The following is a 23,393-nucleotide window of genomic DNA, read 5'->3' as shown; positions in this document are numbered from 1 at the left end:
CTTTTGACAAGACTGACGCTGGGCCCATCAAAAGGCGAACAGGCTCCCTACACACGTGACAGACGCGATTTCACAATGAAACTTGGTGACGGCACAACATTTTCTTTTAAATTTTGAATTTGTGTTCAGCATGGATATTTGTGAAATCATTTGTTTTGTTGTCTTTGTCTTATAATATACGTAGACTGTCAGTTTGTCTCTCCTGAAACGAACTTACCACCTGCATGGGCTGACCCTGTTGACTGAAAACGCAGAGCTTGTGCGTTACTAATGTACTATAATTAAATTTTCGTTGTGTTCATGGAAATTCCTGCATTCTGATTAGCTGAATTGGTCACGTGTTATTGCATTCATTTCCCAATGAATGTAAAAAATTAAGCCACACCCACCGCTGCGCACTACTTTTATTACTGCGGAATGTCGGGGAATCCCAATATTACAGTCGAGGGAATTCCCTCTCTGCTCACGTGTATCGTCATGCACAGGACATTTAGCGACTTTCATGCATATTCATTGTCCAATCTACCCTTTGAAACCGAAGGCCGAGAGTGAATGAAACAGCAAACGTGCAGGCTCGCTCGCCAGTTTTTTTTCCCGCTCGCCTCGGTTCAACTTTCATGTCTTCGCGTTTCATTTCTAACTAGCATTTCTCCAACTGTTTTACCATAATCAGAGAAGTAATGTTTGAATCACGCAGTAAATGACCATGTTATTTGAAACAGCCGCCTTCTCTCAGACATATTTCTTCCGGTTCGTTACAGTCTGACTGTTGCAAGTCTTTTCTCCTCTTGCCTTAATTGACAGGTCAAATGAACATTGTTTTAATCCCACTCTCCGTTGATTGGCTACTGACTGTGTAGGCGTGTCAAGTTATGTGCATAAATTAAACGATCACCTGATTCATGTCACGCCACTGTATGTATTCCTACACCTGGAATGTTCATCAATGCCGTCATTTTTGTCTGTTTTGATATATGCAACTGTTTGGGGTTAAACTATTGTAGATAAAACATGTTTAACGTTGTCTAATTTAATTATAAGCATTGACTGTGTATCTTTTTCGGTTCATTGAGGTATGAATCGAAAAACCGATGTGCAAACTGTATGAATCCGCATAGCTATGCGGATTCATACAGTTTGCACATCGGTTTTTCGATTCATACCTCAATGAACCGAAAAAAATACACAGTCAATCCTTAAGTAAATTATTCAACTAATGGAGGTTGAACTATTGGAGGTTATCTGTAAATTATCTCAGTAATGAAGGATATCATCCACTATTGGTGACCTCCTAAAATGACTAATGTTCATGTAACTTTGTTTTAAGTGTGATTCAGTGTATAGGGCATGACCAAAGTACTATAAACTCTCTGGAACCAAGCTGCTGAAACACAATCACCCATCACCTGACCAACGTTGCTTAACTTCAACTGATTTGAGACCTGAGCACTGTGCAGGACCACATGCCACCACACTTGCATGTTTGAAGTATTATTCTGTTAAACTTAATTATGCTGTGGATCCCGTAGATGTCTGCCTGATCACACATAACAGTGAAATTCTAAACAAGTTATAAATGGCAAGAAATAAATAAGAAACTTAACTCGCTCCTGTTGTAATACCAATTTTATGAAACTTGTGAATAGTTCTGGTATCTGACTCGCTTTTGCTCATCAGATACCACAACTATTCACAACTTTCATAAAATTGGTATTACATGGCAGCGAGTTTAGTAGGCTGAAACACATGACGTACACAGAACTAACAATAATTAATGGAATTGATTGGTAGACTTGGTGCTTCTCATCATGTTGAGTATCACGTGTGGTTCATCAAACAGTTATGACAGTTGCCAACTGTTTATGATGCTGTCTTTCTTCTTGATAACTGTCCACTAATCTTATAATTCAAAGGTAAACACTGCTCACCCACATAGTCAACATGTTCAGTTCAGCAGTCGTGGACGGTGGAGTATACATAACGCTGCTTACATCACATGTCAGACAGCTGGATTTTGTGTTAATATTCAATCAAACTGCAATCACCATATGTAATTCTAAGCCTACGTGTTATCATTTGCTGATTAGTGTTTCCACGTCTAATGGAGGTCAACTGTGATTCATTTCATGATGACTTTTAGGCCACGAGTCAACACTAGAATTAATTTGGTAAAGCACTAATTTCATGACTTCATCATATATACGATTGGAAACCACTATCACAGTTTTCATTGGCATAACCACTAAATATCAAAACAACAGTTTTCATTGATAATAATTCTTAGAATACTACCTCTAACACATCATTGCCATAATCAGAGACCACATAGGGAGGGTCAGGCATTAGCAGTAGGTTATCATGAACGATTACTGCCACATCCATGAGTGTAATTGCTACATTGGGATACCCTGCTGCTTTTCTCTTGGCAGCGGTCAAGATGCACAACACATGTGCAGATGCTCTTATCTGAGGTCTTCCATGGTCTAGTTACACTCTTAAGCAATGCTTGAAACCTGAGAGTTAATTGCCTTTGCTTCCCCTCAAGTGTAATTACACTGATATTTCGAGTATTCATCTAAGCGCAGTCAAAAACTATATCAGCTCGCTCTAGGGGAAAAGAAATCAATAACAAACTTGGTCAATGAAAATGTGAAAATTGCTATAAAACATCACTAGACATGATGATTTACCATTTCAGTTATCTTTCCTGTTCCGCTAGGCTTGTTTTCTATGCAAAGATTAAGATTACCTAGTGTATTTTTCCTGTAAACTAAGCTGGAAATAAAAAGCTCTACACACCTTTTCTCCAAGATCTACCAGTGGCGCATATTCAAAAGAACACCCCCAAATGAAACTCACAATAACTGTTTAATCGAGTAGGCTTTGTGTATCATTTTGGTTACGTGCGAAATGCATAAATTCACAGTAGTTTTTTTATCTTAAAAAGGAACCCATCATGATTTGAGAAAATATGGCCAAATGTCTCAGCACAAAACTACCAGAAAGAGCCCTTGTTGACTTTGGGAATTTCATGTTCAGCGGCATGCAGTCCGATATTGTCCTCGTACTTTTATCATTTTTCACATTCAATCATAATATTTTTTTTATAAGTTGGTAAATTACCATCTAGAAAATTCCGAAATAGATCCAAATTCAAAAGAAATAACATAATTTACCATTTATCGTCACGTTTTTACTATTTATTGACCTGAGTAGCAGTCTTCACTCCTATGTTTCATAGTTGTTTGTCAATACCGCCAGTGCATAATCCAATGTATTCCATGCTCATTGATGTTTTTAATGATTTTCTGACAATGATGGCTGCAGGGAAAGAGGGCAAGAATTATTTTTCTCGCCCATCAAGTTCATAATACTGTACATGATCCTTGAGTGAAGTCAGTCCACATTGGCAAAACTCAAATTGATTGTTTGGTTTTGATAGGAAAGTGACATCTAGTCACAGAAGAGGCCAGTTACATTGTTAATTGTATTGTTTTTATAGGAAAGTGGTAGGAAATTAACATTTAGATACTTAAAGTAGTGTGTATATTTAAAACTTGTACAAAATCATTCTGGATACAAAACCACAAAGATCTACCAGTTTGGGTACAAACTCACAAGACATTTTAGGTACAAAAATCACTACATTTCAACTGGATTTCGTGGGATGACTGGATATAAAAAAGATTCCTTGACAGTAGGATTTCTTTTCACAACATAAAATGAATATTTGTTTACGTAACTAAACAGGTAGACAACATACATGTTTTGTAGTAAAAGTAGAATTTGTTTCAAAAAATATTGACACCTCAGAATGAGGGCTTTTGTAGTTGTAATTCTATCTAACTAGTCAGATGGTCTGTCTGTCAAAGAAAAAATCCTTTATTTGAAATCTGAAAATTTCTTTTTATCACACTGAAAGATCAAAGCACTAACCAAAGAGTATTCAAGGAATGGGAAATGGTTTTTTTATTGATTCCATAAAAGGGAAAAAGGTTTGCAGCAGTACATTTATGCACAAAATAAACCACATTAGCTGACAAAGTCATGGGGTGTGGCTGACAGGGAAAAATACATCTGGTAAGGGTAATCATGTTTGCTTGTTTAACGCTGCACTCAGCAATATTCCGGCTTTATTCCGTCTGTAAATAATCGAGTCTGGACCAGAACATCCAGTGATTGATATCATGAGCATTAGTAGTATAGGTAATGGTGATTCTAGACCACTTCCACTGGAGCCAGATTTATATACCTATACCGCTACTACAGATGGAATTTTTTATGCAAAAACGCTGATGCGATTCAACGATCATCATGAGTCGTATTAAAAGAAACTTCAATATTAATTAATAATGAATAAAATTTACTATAGCCCACGAGGATATTGGAAAGGTATAGGAGCAATACAAAAATTAGCCACTACGGCTAAGGTATCTAAAGATGTGGCCAAGGATTGGCTAAAGAAACAAGCGATGTGGCAAATATACTTACCAGCACTGTGTTATATACCGAGGAAGAAGTTTGATATTTTTACAACGAATGAAGTTCATCAGGCTGACCTCTTGTTTCTTCCCCATGATAAGGTAAGACGCAAAACATATAAATACGCTTTAACAGTAGTGGATGTGGCTAGTCGACACAAAGAGGCTGAGCCATTAACCTCGAAAGATTCAACAGAAGTAGATAATGCACTTAGTCGCATATATAAATGCGGACCACTAAAATGGCCTAAGCTATTTCAAGGAGATCCTGGTTTATGGGATCATTAACTAAACTGTTAACAAAGCACGATGTCGAAATCAGGCATGGTGAAAAAGAGGCCCAGCGTAGTCAAGCTATCGTTGAAAGATTTAACCGGACATTAGCTGAACGTTTGTTTGGATATCAGTATGGGATCGAAATGAAATCAGAACAATTAAGATCAACCGAATGGGTGACACGATTATCAGCTGTTGTATCAGAGCTGAATAATGAAGTAACGAGATTAATCGGGAAGAAACCCTCCGATGTGATTAAATTGAAATCTGTGACTTCCGAATCTTCCGCACCGAGGAGAGGCAAAGAACAAGAACTTCCGGATAGAGTAAGCGTAAGATATTTATACCAGCCCGGTGAACTCGAAGGAGGCCTACGTCGCTCAACCGATCCGATTTGGTCTCTTAAGACATATAACATTAGTCGATTGGTTATGAAAGAAGGAGAGCCTATTCTTTATTATCTTAAATATGGACAAGAAGAGTTGCTCATAGTTCCCAACGATACAGTATTACCACCATAACCATAAGCGTAGGTAGTTACACCATCCTTATCAATCCATCTCTTTGTATCTAAGGGGGATAATGATGTCTTGTTCATTCTTAATCCATATATCCTGTGATTGTAACTTCTTAAAGAATTCATCTCGTGTTTGAATGTTCTACCATTGAATAATGCTTCTTTATACTGTTCGTGTTTGATATGCTCTTAGCTTTTCGTATCTCCCCATTATCGGACTTCTTTATATAATACATCTTAGGTCTTAATCTGAGATACTCCGCAATAGGGGTCCCAGCACATTCATCCTTCATCTTACCTAACATCTTTTTATTTACTACACTGTGCAGTGGATTATCTTTTGGGTAATCGCTCGTGTCGTACATATCTATTTTTTCTGCCATATCTTTAAACACATCCTCGGTTTGTATTTCCATCAACAAAGAATCTGTGTCGGTATATAACACCTCACATCTATCACCGTATTGCTTCTTAAATTCGTTGTAATAAAAGTCATACATTAAGTGTTTTGACAAGTCAAGAATACTCATACAAACGTACACCGGCCTGTTGAATTTTATATTACTCTTCTGCATATGTAGTACGGCTAAGTCGTTATCAAATATCTTGCTAATTTAACATCAACACGCTTCCTTAGATTCTCCATAGTTTTACCAAATTCTGAGTTATTCATGAGCTTATATAGATTCTTTTCAAAATCGCTGGTAGCTATCTTTCTTATATCTGTGTTCAGCCTTATATAGGGCTCCATCCAAGGGCTTTGATCAAACTTTAGAACTCTGTGTATTTTCTTTAGTTTCATACCTCACGATAGATATAACTGGAGATTTCTGTAGTGAACTATATATTTTGTCTTATCCATTAAATTTGGTACGAGTTTTTTTTTACGTTAGCTAACCTAGTATTACCCCAAGGAGTGTTGATATTCCGACATCCAATCTTTATTAACCATTAATCTTTCAGGAGCTGGTGGATAACTGTTATGATCTTTGTGCAATGAATTTGGATATTCCAAGTCAACTTCTAGTATGTACCCTTTATCGGAATCTGAGGGGATGTCATTCACTTCGATATCATCGATCCACTCAAAACCACCTGTGGGTAAAGGTTGACTCATAGCCCATCCGTATAAATTATTGTCGTCGAGATATAATATATGCTAAATTGTCCAGGGAAGATAACACAAACTGTACGGAGTCTATGAATCTAAGCTCATTACTTTGCTTTATACTAGCTTTCCCATCCTTGTCAGTACAATGTATAGTTTTAGTCAACGAGAATGATATGTATTTTTCCATATTATTAGGAATACACGTTAAGCCGCTGTCGATCTTGAGATAGCTTGTATAATGAGATGTGAATCATATCCTCTAAGGTTGTGAAACACAACGGGGATGGGTATTGTTTGAGAATTCATTTTTAGCTTCAAGTTACACTCGTTATGCGCGGCTCCCCAATAATTACCCGTGACATGGCAATGATCTCTTACGGAATCCCCATCCAGGGGTTTATTACAAACGTGACAACTCGTTGACTTCTTATAGGCCCTCCAATCATCTATCGTCATATACATGGGTTTCTTACGCAATAAAGTTTCCCTGATTGTTCTCTCTTTGTTTTGTAGATATTCTAGGAACTTTCCCACTGCATCGGGACCTCTGTAAATCACGGGCGGGTTTGTTTTCCCATAATACCTTACAACTATATATCCAAACCCACAAGGAATATGTTCTTGAGTTTTGTACGTAAAACTATCTTGATTGCTTCGGACTGTTTTTTCTATAGGTTTGATAAGTGCTTCGAAGTCAGTGTAAATTACATACGGTACTGGCATTTGATTACAATAATGTTCAAATTTTAACATATTTTTCCCCTCTTTAGGCATATCAATCCTGATAGCATTCTGTCCAACACCTCTGCAGTCTTCTTTATGCGCTTCTAATAGATCTTGTCTGCTGTATCCAGCTGGCGCAAGCTTTGAAGTTCACCCCCAGTTGTACAGCTCTTCTTGTAATGAAGTAAACAAATGTATCAGAAAGGCTAGATCAGATTACATAAACAAGGAAATTAACACTAATGTGGCTAATCCGAAAACCCACTCTCAACAATCTTCTTGGCAAGTAAACTGATGCCAAGTGGTAACATGGCACTGATATTACTCTTGCTAACAACTTCAGCTTGTATTTCTCTGAAAAGATTTGAAAGATCAGGGTCTGGGATCAGCAGGTGATGACATTTCTTTAACAGAATTCAGAGGAACCAAAGTTAATTCATTCATACCAGTCACAGAATTTGATTTAAAGAAACTCATCACTCCATCAAAGCGGGAGTCGTGCTCTTTAGACCCAATATCTTCAAAATCCCTAATAGGAATATTGGATGTGGTACTTCCTGTGATCAAGAAGATTGTCAACTAAAGTTTGTCAACAGGTTCTGTACCGGCTTGTTTCAAGAAGGCTGTAGTCAAGCCACTGATAAAGAAGCCTTCTCTTGATGCTCAAATATTGAGCAAATACTGTTCAGTATCCAATTTATCCAAGATTCTAGAAAAAGCCGTTAAGGCACAATCTGACTTGATGGACAAGTATCAGTCATCATACAGAGTCTCGCACATTACTAAGACGGCTCTGAACTCTGTACTGAACAACATAAAGACAATCGTCAACTCTGTAGATAGTGCTATGTTAGACCTTCATCTGTCAGCGGTGTTTGATACCATAGACAATGCAAGGTTGTTATATCATTTGGAAAATGACTCTGGTTGGAACAGCACTGTCCAGCTGGCATGGTGTTCATTGTACCTGACAGACAGGACACACTCAGTTCAGATAAACAAGACCATGTCGAACAGCGAAAGTCCCACATGTGCTGTCCCTCATGCCACTACATTGGCTGCGATGATTTATTTTAAAATTCTCCCTCTTGACTAAGTTCTCCAGTTTGTACCAAAATACAGACTAAAGTCCTTCGGTGCTCGATCCTTCTCTCATGCTGGTGCCTCTCTATGGAACTCCCTTCCCTTCAGCCACAAAGGTGCACCTAGTATCACTGCGTTTAAGTCTAGACTCAAAACATACCTTTTTGATTGCTACCACTGAATGTGTAAATTTTTACTATCTTACTGTCCTCTCTCTGTTGTATATATGTACACATGCTAAATTTGCGCATTGAGCATGTCCCTTAGTGATGTCCCTTAGTGATGTGGATTTTGCGCTATACAAATAGCTTTATTATTATTATTAAGGGGATTGAACCCATGACCTTTTACTCTCTGGGCAGACACTCTATTCACTAGACCATGGAGGCGATAACTTGGGAAGTCACATCTTGACAAGTTTTCATTTCATGACATGACAATACTCCATTGCCTATCGTCATGTTAAATGAAGTAAAGGCCTCTTTCATACAAAAAAACACTTTGATGACTCTCTCAATGCTCACAGGAATGTCTCTGTGCACCTGAAGCAGTGCTAGAGAAGACATTCCCTTGAGTCTGTCATTGTGGATCTTAGATAGGTCTTTATTTTGCATTGAGCTGAATGATCAGTCAAGGCTGACAATACTGGCATGGTGATGAGCACAGACAGTGCTGTGCTGAAAAGTTACCACTTTCTACGATGTGCCCTCTAAGTGCAATATGTTTTGTAAGGCACACAGCAGAATAACTCCAAATATTACCAACTATGTGACATTATAACCCACGTGGTGAAGTTACAGGTGGTAAGATACTAAATCCGGTCGTCACACATGTGCCGTACAAGGTTGACCTCGTTTTATTTGTTTTGATTGGATAACCATGATCTCACAGGAACTACTGTTTTCATTCATTAAAAAATAATGAGACGTCATTCGCTTTCTCAGCCACAAAGCAGAACAAAAGGAATCTCATGAAAGTGAGAGACATTTACCTCACTTTTTTAAACCTAACAAGTTCGTCACACGCATTAAATTCGCTTTGCATTCTATATTAGTTATGCATAGAGCTACTGCAAGCATTATATAATCCAGCCATGCATATCCATTCGAAAATCCACGAAAACGATGTCCCTACATCATTGAAGTCAAACTGGATGAAATTCATTTCAGAACATGCACAATTAAGAAATTCATACACAACCCACTATGTCTGGGCCACAAATGTCTCATTCCATTCACACTCAGGCTTTGGAATCCATGAAATCTTGAAATTGACAGGTCACATCATGCAGATTCTGAGATGGGCCCTACCTATTTTAAAAAATGTCCGGCTCATCTGCAGGCTAAAATACTCAGTTCTATTGGTAATCATATTGTACCAGCAGGCTCGATCATTCCCTGTAAATCTAGAGGTTACTGTTGAACCACATCATAGATCGGGGTTGTCATCTTGCTAACAGAGCAATGGAGAATGTAAACACAAGATTGTCAGCCATTGACAGCTGCAAGGTGTGAGTAATACCCCCATTCCACTGACCATCGGTACCTGATCTGAAGCCCATCTGATCCCAAATTTGCATAAAATTCAGCGTTCCGATGAGTTCCGATGAAAATTAACCCGACATTCTCTTTTTTGGGTCCCCGTTTTCCCTAAAATCCAATAGAGATCCAACACTGATCAGGGTAATCGGATGAAAGACTGGTAGAGGCCCGATGTCTGTCCGCCATTTTCATCGTCGGCGTCCGATTGATCCGATTGCGCTCAGATTGTAATTCGAGGGTGAGCGGACACTAATCTGACACTTCGAACACTCTCCCGACACCAATCTGACACATCGGTTACTATTCATAGGGTAATTGGACAGTGACCCAATACTGGTCGGATTTGTCGCCAAAATCGGCAGTCAAGTATAAAAGCGGGCTTCCCCTCTTGACAGTACTAGACATGGCCCTGGGCTGTGTTTTTATGCTCAAGCAACAAACTATGCAACAAGTTGCAGGGAGAGCCGTGTTGCTGAGCAGTGATTGGGGTCTGAATAGGCCTATCTGTTCTTTCTTGGAGCCATCTTCAGGATCTTCGTGCTGTAGTGTCCGATGAAAATCTGTGAAGTGAGTGTCGGCTGACCCTCCTTTCGTAGTACGGTATGTGTCAGATGGCAGTTGAGTTAATGAGCGATTACCCTCCGATGTCACAACGATGGCTCCGATGAGAATCGAATTGGTGATGGGCGGCTATCAGGCGCATAGGGCAGACCGCAGATTGCAATCAGATGAGCGTCAGATGACTGTTAATTATCGGACACTCATCAGGTTGCCGTCAGACGTCGGCTAGACACGTTCGATAGTTGCACAACACGATTCTGACACACACCGGACTGACTCGACATTCATCCGACACTGACCCGATTTGCGACTGGAAATGGCGTACGATGGCGAACTAAGCTCTGAGCTTAGTTTCTTCCATCGGACGATTTCGCCTCATCGGATCATGCCCGACACGTCGGACACTGACCTGATTGTCGACAAACACAAATGGGATTCATCGGAGTGTGATACGATACTCTTCGGTGGGTTACCGGAAGTAAAAAACTTTGCTTCTGATGAGTGACCGATGAACCAAAATTCTCTGTGGAATGGGGGTATTACCGTGATGTAGGTCAAGTTCTGCCACATCCAAGTTCGGGGTGGAGAGGCATTTATTTTGATGTTATTATTGTTAACTGGGGGTAAATTGCTTACTAACTTATAACACTTACAAATGTTAAATGTATAATAGAATTTTAATTCAAAAAGTTTGTTGTATAAATATATTCGTTTAGCATTTTAAAACCTTTTTCTACAACCTGTCATCCCTACAATAGAAATGATGGCATGTTTGATTTCCAAGAAATAACCTCTCTCGCAACTTCAAAGAATTGTCAGTGAGCCCACAGTGTACAACAGTGTACAACAAGTTGGTAGAAATTAAAACACCTGTTTGGAGTGTTATTTGTCAACATCTTTTGAAAAACTATGTGTTTTGAACACTTATTTTGAACTACTCACAACTATGGTGTTTTTAATCTTGAACTTAAGTAACAATTGTTACATATATAACTACCTTTGACCACTTTTTGGAATGTTCTAAGATTGTGGACCTGTGTGCCTGTGTTGTTACTCGTTGCAAGAGAGCGCCGTTTTCAAAGCGTTGTTGCCGTCATGGTAGAATGGAGATAAACCTACTGTGTTTTGAAATTTGATGTAGTCCCACTGTAGAATAGATACCTCTTTATTATAATTTGGAAAAAGATGTATCTATTCTACAGAGGGACTACATCAAATTTCAAAACCAAGCAGGTTTATCTCCTAATTTACACTTAGATATATACACCTGGAACTTAATTAAGTGCCACCTAACTAAATATGACACAGAATTATGAATACCGAAAATAAGCAAACAACGATTATTTATTAGACAATATGGCCCTTTCCCCCACACCATCCCACTGACAATGCCACGATCAACGCAATTGTTGTTGCATGCACTGCATGTGAAGCACAATACCTTTGAATTTTCTGAAATCAAGTATGGGTTTTTACCTTTGCACACCTTGAAAGGTACACATTTCTTGACAAAGACTGTCTGATCGTTGTATAACACCATCATGCCACGCTGTAGACTGCCAGAAGCATTAAGATGGCAGGTTATTGGAATGAATAATGCAGGATTGTCTTTTAGGGAAATTGGACGGCAACTTGGACGTCACCATTCCGTAATTGCAAGATTAGTGCAAAAATACCATGCAAAAAATGAAGTTAAGGTTAGACCACGGCCAGGTCAGCCTCGAAAGACTTCCAGGCGGGAAGATGCAGCGTTATTAAGCCTTGTTAGGCGACTTCCGTTTGACAACGCTACCGTTTTAAGATCACAGTGGCTAGGTGGCCGAGCAATTTCAACCAGAACCGTCCGAAATCGTTTGAAGGCAGCGGGGTATAGAGCCAGAAGACCAATCAAACGTCCACTGTTAACACAGGAACACAGACGAGCTCGTTTGGCGTGGTCAACTCAACATCAGAACTGGAACATTCGATCATGGAGGAGAGATCATTTTTCTGATGAAAGCTGGTTCCTTTTGCTCATGGTGGACGGGCGTACAAGTGTCTGTAGGCAGCCGAATACAGCCATGGCCGAACGTAACATCCTTGAAACAATTCCTTTTGGTGGTGGCTCCGTAATGGCGTGGGGTTGTGTATCTTCCTCTGGACTTGATCAGTGTGCATGGCACTCTTAACGGACCTCGATATCAGCATGACATCTTGGACATGGAGACGGCAGTTATTCCCCATTTTGATAACCATCCATTGGCCACAAGACCGATATTCATGGATGACAACGCCCGACCTCACAGATCACGTGCTGTCCGCGAATGTTTACGTCAGAATGTGATTGAGACATTTCCTTGGCCAGCACGAAGTCCTGATCTCAATCCCATAGAGCATCTCTGGGACATTTTAGGCCGTCAAGTTCGAGAAAGAGACCCACCTGTCCAAAATTTATGTCAACACAATGCTGCTTTGCATGAGGAGTGGCCTAGAATACCTCAACGCCAAGTTCAATGTTTGATTAAGGGAATGAGGAAGCGTTTGGCCGATGTCACTCGTGCACAAGGAGGATACACCAAATATTGACATAAACTGTGTTTGGGGCTTCTTTAGACATTATTCCAGGATTGCACTGATTCAAATTTGATGCAACCATTTCCGTGACCGCTGTGTGACAAAAGTAATTTTCACTTTGTTTTAGGTGCAAATTACGTATTTTTCTAAAATGTCACCATTTGAAAATAAAATTCATCAGTATGCTTCAAACTCATGTTTTCTCTGTGATTAGTGTCCCTTTTAAGCAGTGAACAACACTAGACACACGTATGTAAAAGGAATTTCTGGTAGGTTGCAACAAGGTTGACTCATTGATATAAATATGGGTGGCACTTAATTAAGTTCCAGGTGTTTCATGAAAATGGCACCTAACGAGAATGAGTGTGGTATTCTCTATTTATGTTCTTGTTGTTAGAGGAATACTGATAACAGACATATAGGATACTAAACGAGCTCCCGTGTAACACCAATTTTATTAAATGAGTGAACAGTTCTGGTATCTGACAAGGGAAGCGAGTCAGATACCACAACCATTCACGAGTTTCATAAAATTTGTCCTACACAGGAGCTAGTTTAGTATTTTATTTTCTCAGTTGCTATATAAACAACGTTTTTAGAATAATACTTTTGAGTGTGAATAGGCTGACACCTACATGATCCACGGAATAATCCAATTGAGTTTGACAGAATGATACTTAAAACATGTCAAAAGTTGAAACGTATGAATTTAATACCATACAACGGTCCACCTTTAGAATTCAGGTGTTCGTTCCACAAATTTATTGTAGCGCTAAGGTTATCGCAACTCACATACTTTTACTTAGACTTACGACTGGCGTTGCTCTATTGTACGATCACCTTGTGGAACGGGGCCTTGCACCTGAAAGTTTACAATCATGTCACAATGGCCGATGACGTAATTTGTGGAATTATGTTGCAAGATCCATCGGTGAAACAATGCCGTGTGACATCAGCCTAGCAACAAGGTTTCTGGGGTCATCGAGTGTGCTTAAGCTCCTCTTAGTGATCTATCATCTCCACACACAATGTTGTTGAATAAGCCGAGGGATGTTGAGAGCTTTCAATATTTGTTCATGAAACTTGTTCCGAGAGTACATAGGCACGCGTTTTGGTATTACACAGTGTGTACTACAGCTGTATGTTTATAAACAGGTGTGCAGGAAAAATATTATTTTTTTCAGAAATTGTAAGTGTTGGCAGCTATGTGCCTGATATTCCAAGGACACATATCAGTATGCATGTTTTTCATCATTGGATTATGGTGCAGTAAATTATTTTTCTGTAATGATGTGTTTTTAATTTGCTTTAACTGGGAAAATGAACAATAATCTACTACAGTTGAATAAACTTAAAATAAAAATATAAATCAATAATGCTTTTCATTTTCCACAGTTCAAGAAAATTTTGCAATTATTTGTTTTATGATTTTGACCATGGCAAGGATATGTGTATATGCAGTTGTTGAACAGGTGACTCTCCATAGTCTCTGACTGAGGTGAATTAAGCTAAAGCAACTAAAATGGACAAGTGTGCTTTTTATCATGTTGGATCTACAGCTGTGTTCACTTCTTGTTCACAATGAGGTGGTGTTTTCCTTTTATTAATATACCTTGACAAAAGTTTCGCATCACCAAGATTTTTTGATAATAAGAAAAGAGATGTGTGAGGAGAAGGTGGAAAGTGAAACAAAAGCAATAAGTGTAACTCAATTCCAAATAAGATATTGATTTTATGAATAATAGGGAAAATGAGCATTTGCAAAGAAAAAAAGCAGAAGACAGTATAAGTCTTCAAGTTCTTTAATTGGGGATAAAAAGAGGACAATATAAGTCTACAAGGACAGTAATTGGGGATAAACAGAGGACAGTATAAGTCTACCAGGACTGTTATTGGGGATAAAAAGAGGACGGTATAATTCTACAAGGACTTTAAGTGTAGATAAACAGAGGACAGTATAAGTCTACAAGGACTTTAAGTGTAGATAAATAGAGGCAGTATAAGTCTACAAGGCGAAACCGCATTATCAGTGGTTCATGTTGGGAAAGGGAGGTCACTCTAATTTCAAACAGGAGCGATCTCCGTTGTTTTCGTATTTGCAAGAAATGGCGTCACGCACGCTGTACGTTGTTTGTCCAGCTATTAAATGCCCAGCTTATCCCTAAGGTAAAACGTATTCTTAATTAAATGTTTGAATGCATTATATATTTATGTTTCCATCCGTACATCTTCTAAGATTGGTTTAGTGCTGATAACCATTTTCTAAAATGTGGGCCAACATTTTTCCCGTCATCTATGGTGATCGAAACAAGTGGCCCCACATTTGTATTTCGCCTAGCTTCGTTAGGTCGTTTCGTTAGTTCTGACAATCAATTCCTAAATGTGGGCAGACGTTCTTCCGTCATATTGATTGCAACAGGAGGGACCACATTTATTCATCGCGAAATTCTACTTAAATATTGATAATCATTTTCTCAAATGTGGGCCCACATTGTTCCTGTCATAGATGGCGATCGAAACAAGTGGGCCCACATTTGTATATCGCCTAGTGGGTAGACGTTCTTCCGTCATAGTGATTGCAACAGGAGGGACCACATTAAAAAATCGCTAAGCTTCATTAGCTTGGCTTACTTATAACCATTTTCTAAAATGTGGGCCCACATTGTTCCCGTCTTATAGTGATCGAAACAGGTGGGCCCACAATTGTAAATCGCTGGGTTTCATTGGGTTGACGAAGTCATTTAGGCTAGTGGGCATGGGTATGTGACATTATATATTATTCTTATTTTGTAATATTGATGGGAAATATCTTTATAAATCATTTCATGTGACGTTAATTCCACTAAAATCACAAAAGTCTTTGAAGTTTGAATAGCGTCATCATAGCTGACCACACTAGTTTTATAAAAACAGTTACAAAGCAAGATTTACTTCAAATTAAATTTACAGAGGCAATACCACTCTTTCTACTTTTTCCAGTATAACACATCAATCTAATCATAAGTGTTGGTGGCGATATAAGCCTGAAAATATGTCTACACTTGAACTGATCTCTGACATGATACAAGCCTCAAACGTTTCCGAGAACTGGTTCCATAAAAGGAATAACTCATGAATATTAATGACCCCACGACCTAGTTTGGCGATGTTTGGAGAAGTGAGTTCTGCTGTATTGCCATCGCATTCGTACATTTTAATCCAATTATAAGTCATAATACTTATTTTAAATAGACAAAATAGCAGTTCGTAATGCGGGTTTGTTTACGTAGTACATATTCTCAACAACAAGTGCGTTAAGTTTCGAATGTGGGCCCACGTCGAACGTTCGATTAGGCAAACAGAGTTAGCTCCCTTCTCGAACCACCGATAATGCGGTTTCGCCGTCTACAAGGACTGTTATTGGGGATAAACAGAGGACAGTATAATTCTACAAGGACTTTAAGAGTAGAGAAATAGAGGCAGTATAAGCATGGTAACTGCCAGGAATGAGTTGGACTGATCAGCACATACATTTCTCATTGTATGTTCTCAAGACATTTCACTGGCTTTCAGTCGTCAAAGAATGAACTATAAGAAACTAGTTTTAATGTTCAAAGCATTCAACAACTCCGCTCCAGCATATCTGTCTGATCTTGTACAAAATAACCTGTTTTAATGTCCCCTCAGGTCATCAGATCAACTCATGGCAAGGACTGTACTTTCACTTACCAAGACATTTGGCGATCTGTCATTTCATAGACATCCTGAACTCAGCAACTCCCTAACAGGTCCAGTCAATGTGTGTTTTCTATTGAGTCCACTGATATAGTATGATTAATGTTCAACCAATGGCTATTGCATAATATGATATGCCAGTTTGGTGCATGCCAATGTCTTGCCATCTTTGATTTTCTGGAACCAGTATGCTTAGGAATTTATCTGGCAGATGATGTGTCAACACAGTGAATCATTTGAAAATCACTACATTGAAAATGAACTTGCAATCAAATGTGAAATTTGGTGGTGCGATACTTTTGATGGGGTGTATAATTTCAAGTGCCAGGAAGGGGAAAATTCATGCTCAATGAAGCTTGTCATAACATACCATGGACTGAAAGTGAATAGGTTAGTAATTATGAATTCTTTTTGTTAACTTGGCCATGAATGTTATCACTGAATGAATTGCCAATTGTGTACAATTATGAAGCATAAAATCTGTTTTTCATTTTTTAATTTATCCAGAGACTGTGTATCCAAGTGATCATATGACTTGTTAATTGTTGCATGAAAAAGTCATCCCCTTTAATTGCAACTTAATAAGAGATGATTGTAGTTACGTAAGTACATACCAATGCATCCAGTGTGTACCGACAAAATCCATTAACCAACATTGAAGCATAGATGTTGTAGATAGGTGTGCATCTTCCAATCTCATTCTCCAACTGCAAAGGCCAAAGGAACAGGGCATCAATATAAAAAAACCAAATCAGGTGGATGCAATTTCGGGAACCTGATACGATTTTCTCTAAATGCATGATTCTATTTAAAATACTCACCCCATAACGTGCATCTTCAACAAAGGAATCCACTATGGCTGTTAACCGATTAGCAAAATTCTTTGCTTCCTGTAAATGATACTCAGAATGAAAAAACAACTTATATGAATATGGTACATTATTTGACTGCTGAATACATCTGAAAGTATAGGTGGAGTACCAAAATACCATTGGTTTGGAAAATGAAAAGTAATATGCGATACTTGAAAATAGGGTCATATCTAGACTTGAAAAGCAAATACAGCATTGAACAAAGTGTTGTTGTATTTCACAAGAAATCTCAAACATACCTTTGAAATGTATGTATCATCTCTTACGATAATATCTTAAATATATATAAAGATGTTTTAAAGTTAAGATGTAGATCAAGTTGTTATTTCATTTCACAGATTGACAAAGAACCTAGGCCAACTAGTACAAATCCACCTTACTTACAATCAACCTTAAGCACTTACAATCAACTGTAACTCACCATATCTAAGTCTTATTCCACTTGAACAAACCAGTTTAAGTGCAATTGTAAGACATCTTTGGTTTAAGATCACGATCTAAGCTAAGATCAAAATCTTCAACGGTGGAGATATGAATAAACTTGTCTATTGTAGGCATGTTTTAGATCCTCCTCGGAAAAAATATCAGGATTAAACGCATAAAATTCCAGTGAAATTGTTCCGACCCTGTAGTGAAAAGTTCCAGTCAGCAGGAACAAATGTTTGGGTGTGTTTATCTGTGATGTTACTGTGTGTTGTTAATGTGCAACAAGAACAACAGCGAAACTAAGACATACTATTGCAATACAAATAAACAAAATCTGAAATACACAAAAGAATACGATGAAAAAGGAAAGCATGAAACAAATCTTGATATCTGATTACTGATAATGTAAAAACATGTAATTAAGACAGAAATGGATAGAATGCAGAGCCCAATACGCAACTGAAATCGGAAGTACTGATGCACGAGAATTCCATGAAATGACTGTGTTTATGGCACATAAATTATACAAAAAGGCTGCCACCAGTGAATACTAGGGCAGTCAAGATGAAGTATTTGAAGACTTATGATGTCTCACGGAAAAGGAGAAAAGGAGAATATTTTTACAATGGCAAACAAGCTATATTAAAAAACTTTTTTTAAAGAATTTGTTGGGTTTTTAAAGTGTTAACGGAAATGTCAAATAGGAATTTTCACACATAGAGCATTTTTACGACCAGATCCATTTGTCATCATATAGATTTCTGATAAGATTTACGATGACCTAGGGAGTCAGCTTCAGCAGCTCTGGCTGAGTAACCCCGTCTGGTGAGATTGTCAGCCCTCAAGAAACCAGATCATTTCCATCATCTTTGAATGTAAGGTTATTAGTACCTCTTTATAAGACAGGAGCTAACACTGACCCAGGAAACTATAGAGGAATAGCAATACTTGACATTATCAGTAAAGGGTTTTTAACTATCATAAATGATAGAAATAAGTTCTGGATAGATACACAAGATCTTATTTCTGAAGCACAGGCAGGCTTTAGGGAAGGTTTTTCCACCAGTGATCAAGCCTTTATCTTACATTCAGTAATTCATAAGTATATAAGATAGAAGAGGGGTAAATTTTACTGCATATTTTTTTACTTCCATAAAGCATTTGACTCTGTTGACAGGAATAAATTGATATATTTGTTATTACAAAGAGGTATCCATGGAAAAGTGTATAATTTGCTAAATGGCACATATCAGAATGTAAAAGCATCTGTAAGGTACAATAAGCAAACCATGACTGATGTATTTAATACAGCATGTGGAGTGCGACAGGGGTGCATATTGTCACCAGTACTTTTTATAATGTACATTGATGAACTTGTAAATGATATATTAACATCCGATAACAGTGGCATATTAATAGATGAATCTCTTAAAGCATTGTCTATACTGCTTTTCGCAGATGATGTAGCAATATTTGCAGATACTGTTTTTAAATCTTCAAAAGAAAATAGATATTTTAAGCACCTACTGTGAGAAATGGGGGATTAAAAATAAAATTGTAGTTTAAAAAAAAGGTGGGACCTTATCTAAATATGAGAAATGGTTTATAAATGGGGAAAAAATAGAAGTAACGTCATATTATTAATATCTAGTTATTGTCTTCTCTTGCAGGAACATGTTTACGAAAGCGTGTGAGACATTATCCCAACAGGCTGAAAAAGCAGTATTCCCAATCAAACGCTTTATGTACAGATTTAAAAACCTACCGGTTAATGCTGCCTTCAAACTATTTGACGGTAAAATTAAGCCAATTTTGTTATATGGCGCAGAACTAGGGTGTTGGGAGCTCCGAAAATCTATTGAAAAAGTCCACACAAACTTTTGTAAAAATGTTTTACAAATTGGCTCTGTTTTAGCTGAGTGCGGGCGTTATCCGCTATGTTTATTTGCAAATGTCACATTACTTGCATTTTGGATCAGGCTTCTCCATCAACCAACACACAGATACACCAAGAAGTGTTATGAAATGTTAAAAAGATTAGACTATCGGGTGATGAAAACTGGGTCTCGAAAGTACGGAAACTGCTTTGCAAATATGGTTTTGCTTATGTGTGGATAGGCCAGTCAATTGATAACAGAAACTACTTCTTAGAATTATTTCAGCAACGATGTAAAGATGTATATTTCCAAGAGTGGAGCCATAAAATATCCATATCAAGATATTTATAATTCTACTCAATGATTAAACATGACTACAATCCCGAGAAATACTTATTTATCAATAATGCAGGTTTACGGAGATGTCTGATAAAGTAACGTTGTAACATTCATGGTTTCAGTGTAAATTCTTATAGAAAGTACCAAACACCAGATACATCTTGTCATTCTTGTAACGCACAAGTTGAAGATGAACTCCATGTCGTGTTGGTATGTCAAGCTTATAACCATTTACGTGTTAAATATCTTCCAACTTATTATTATTATCAACCAAATATGTACAAATTTATCAACTTGTTGAACATGGTTGATTGTGATAAGTTACTTAAGCTCTGTATTTCCCTCGATAAAGTCTTTGAAATAAGAAATAATATGAATGTATTGTGAAAAAAATTAGAATCAGGTTAGTGGCGCCGTATCATTATATTGTCCCATATTTTACACATGTTGTACTGTTGGCCTCATGGCCATTTATACGGAAAAGATGACTTGACTTAAAGTGTTAACGGAAATGTCAAATAGGAATTTTCACACATAGAGCATTTTTACGACCGTATCCATTTGTCATCATATAGATTTCTTATAAGATTTACGATGACCTAGGGAGACAGCTGCAGCAGCTCTGGCTGAGTAACCCCGTCTGGTGAGACTGTCAGCCCTTAATGTATCAAGTTTGGAGGAAAACTTTCTCTGCAGACATTCAACTTGATTGTCCTCAAATGAAGGTATTTCAAGAGACGAGGTGGTAGTTGAAGTCCGAGATTTCTACAGTCCAGGATAGGGGTTTGGAACCTTTGGATAAGACAAAACTTGAGATCCGAGTTGATTGAAGATCAGATTCTGATAATTGATGAGCCATCCTAGTTGGGTTAATAATTTCAGTGTGAAGTACAAATGCCATCTGAGTAGATCAGTCTGTGGATGTGCCTGAATGCCCAAATGCCCGAATGCCTGAAAAGGCACAATGAAGTCCTCTGTTGTGAAGGTCATGGTCACTATTGGTTTGGTTATCCATGTCTATAGCCATGGGGCCATGGAAATGCCAAATGGCAGGACTGCCCACTGGTAGTGATATTCGTTGAAGAGAAAACGGATGGATAAGGATGTGCAGATTTGCGTCTTGCATATCTATGCTTGCTAGACAGTCGGCTTGCCTTATCATCTGTCGCAATTGAAGTCGATGAAGCATCCTGAAAATTACTATCCAGCTTTGTAGATAATACATGTTGAAAGTCTTCACGTTGTAGATCAGTCTGTATTTTTCGGTTAAATATGTCTTGGTACCAAGTAAATCAGAGAATAGAACCCTGGAGGACATCCGGAGGTATAACGTCTACTGCTCCCTTGGTAAGATGTGAATCGATTGCCTCTGCTAATTTGGTGAGAAGTACCTCCAAGTATTGTACCTGTGGAGGACTGAGGGTATGTCTGAGGCCTGAAGTCTTTGATAGGCATTTAGAAGTTGGGAGAACATGAATACTTGACACTTTTTATGCATATAAACTTCTTTCTTCTTTGTCACAACGTTTCAGAGCTTCTTCTTGCTCCTTCTTTGAGTAGTTCATTGCAATGTATTTGGTCTGTTGAGGCCATTTGTATATTAGTGAGAGTCATTTGAATGTGAAAGGGGTTCAAATGGACACAGAAACGGAAAAGAATGTGTACCGTCATCAAGATTTGACTTTAGAGAAAAGTACTCACCAAGAAATTCATGACTGCATGTCACAAGTGCATGGGGATAAGTGCCCTATCTATTCCATTGTTATACTCTGGGCAGTTATGTTTAAAGGGGCACTGATCTAACGCAATTCCCCGGACTGGTTGCTGCCTTTGTTATTGTTTTTTTCCCCGTGAGTACCCGGATGATACGCAACGCAACTGAGCGTGACCAGAGACTGGGCTACCGTCTGCAAGGACAGCTAAATGAACTTGGAGGATGGAGGCAATATTTTTTTTACGCATTTTTGCATAAACACTGATTGGTTAACTGTGATCTATAAAGATTTCGACAAAGGGCGCATGTTAATTAATTTCTTCGGCCTAAACAAAGAGACAAAAAGAACGGCGGAGCTCATCGGATGTCGTCATTTAGAAATACCCCAGATGGTTATAGTTTAATACTAAAAAAAGTATCCATGCAGTGAAAGAATTTTCGGGTTTTGGATTGCGTCGATAATACGATTACTACTCCCTTGTTGTCATCCACGTTTTCTCGTCTAACCCTACACTTGTGTATTTGTCGTCATTCACTTGATGCTCAGTTAATGAATTTATTACAGGTACAATTAGTGGTAGCACCACTTAGATTACCTGACAAAGGTTCCCATTTGGCATTTATTGTGTCTGGGGTAATTATTCAATCTAAATCCAGGTTGGAAGTGAGGTGAAATGTGTGTTATGTAATATGCATGTGGCAGCCAAGCAAGAGATGAATGATCAGTTCATTTACTTTTTTTGTATATCAACGGATCGTTCCTGGTCATCAAAGGATTAACAGAATATACGTTGATTGATTAATCACTGTTAGCCTGCACAGTGGATATGTCAAAAGTGAGTGTTTACATGTCTAGGTTTACTAAAACAAAGGGAATACACTCATATCATGGCGTGAAGTGCCGATGTTAAAACAACATACATTGTTCAAAGGGATAACTGATAATACGTTGATTGATTGATCATTGTTATCTGTCACTCAATGGAACCGTGGACGTTATGAAAATAGTTGTCACGTGGGCTTTCTCAGCCGACCCTTGAAGACTTGACACCTATGTGAAACACCTGAAACAATCCAAGTGATCAGTTGAGAAACGAACACGGTTATAATATCCCGAAACGATATATATTTTTTAAAATATTTGATTGTTACAGAGACACGTGACATCGAATAAGTTTCTTTGTACAGCTGCAGACGAGTGGGATATTGTTCCTTTGTGTGGATATTCACGGATACATTCCTCGAACAAGGAAGCTGCCTAAAATTTATACACATAAATTTGGTGGGTTGTAATTATGGTATTTGCATTTTGTTTTCCTTCATTTGAACCGATTCGTTCTTGTTTCTCTATGTCTTGGTTGGGAAATTCTTCAATGCGCGATAGACGTTGTTTTCTCCGGTCTTTTCCTTTATAAGCGTGTATATATTACCGTCAATTTGTAAAATTTGATTCTCTCAGGCAATTTATAAAATGTGTAAATATTTCAGCCATTTTGACTAAGAAATCTATCCAGATTGATTAAGACGAACAAAAGGGCCTACAAACATCACAACAGATTATTATGTAGGATTAGAAGCCAAACAACATAGACATGTCCTTTTCAA

The 23,393-nt window shown here is 38.1% G+C and overlaps 1 protein-coding gene across 4 annotated transcripts in view; it reads right to left on the bottom strand.

Annotated features, from left to right (window-relative positions):
- The window catches only part of LOC139452190 (prominin-1-like), a 508,194-nt gene that overhangs the window by 84,839 nt on the left and 399,962 nt on the right, over positions 1-23,393 (bottom strand). For all 4 annotated transcript variants that reach the window (XR_011652352.1, XM_071233561.1, XM_071233559.1 and 1 more), the window contains 2 exons: positions 17,382-17,450; positions 17,175-17,267 (listed from right to left, as the gene is read on the bottom strand). Coding sequence is in view for 3 of the 4 variants with exons in the window: in XM_071233561.1 (XP_071089662.1) it covers positions 17,175-17,267; positions 17,382-17,450 (162 nt within the window). In the remaining variant the exon portion in view is untranslated. The remainder of the gene's footprint in view (positions 1-17,174; positions 17,268-17,381; positions 17,451-23,393) is intronic.

The sequence above is a fragment of the Haliotis cracherodii genome, unplaced genomic scaffold (genome assembly GCF_022045235.1).
Source record: "Haliotis cracherodii isolate W230 unplaced genomic scaffold, xgHalCrac1.p SCAF_9, whole genome shotgun sequence".
NCBI lineage: Eukaryota > Metazoa > Mollusca > Gastropoda > Lepetellida > Haliotidae > Haliotis > Haliotis cracherodii.
This window is presented reverse-complemented; position numbering and strand designations above follow the sequence as displayed.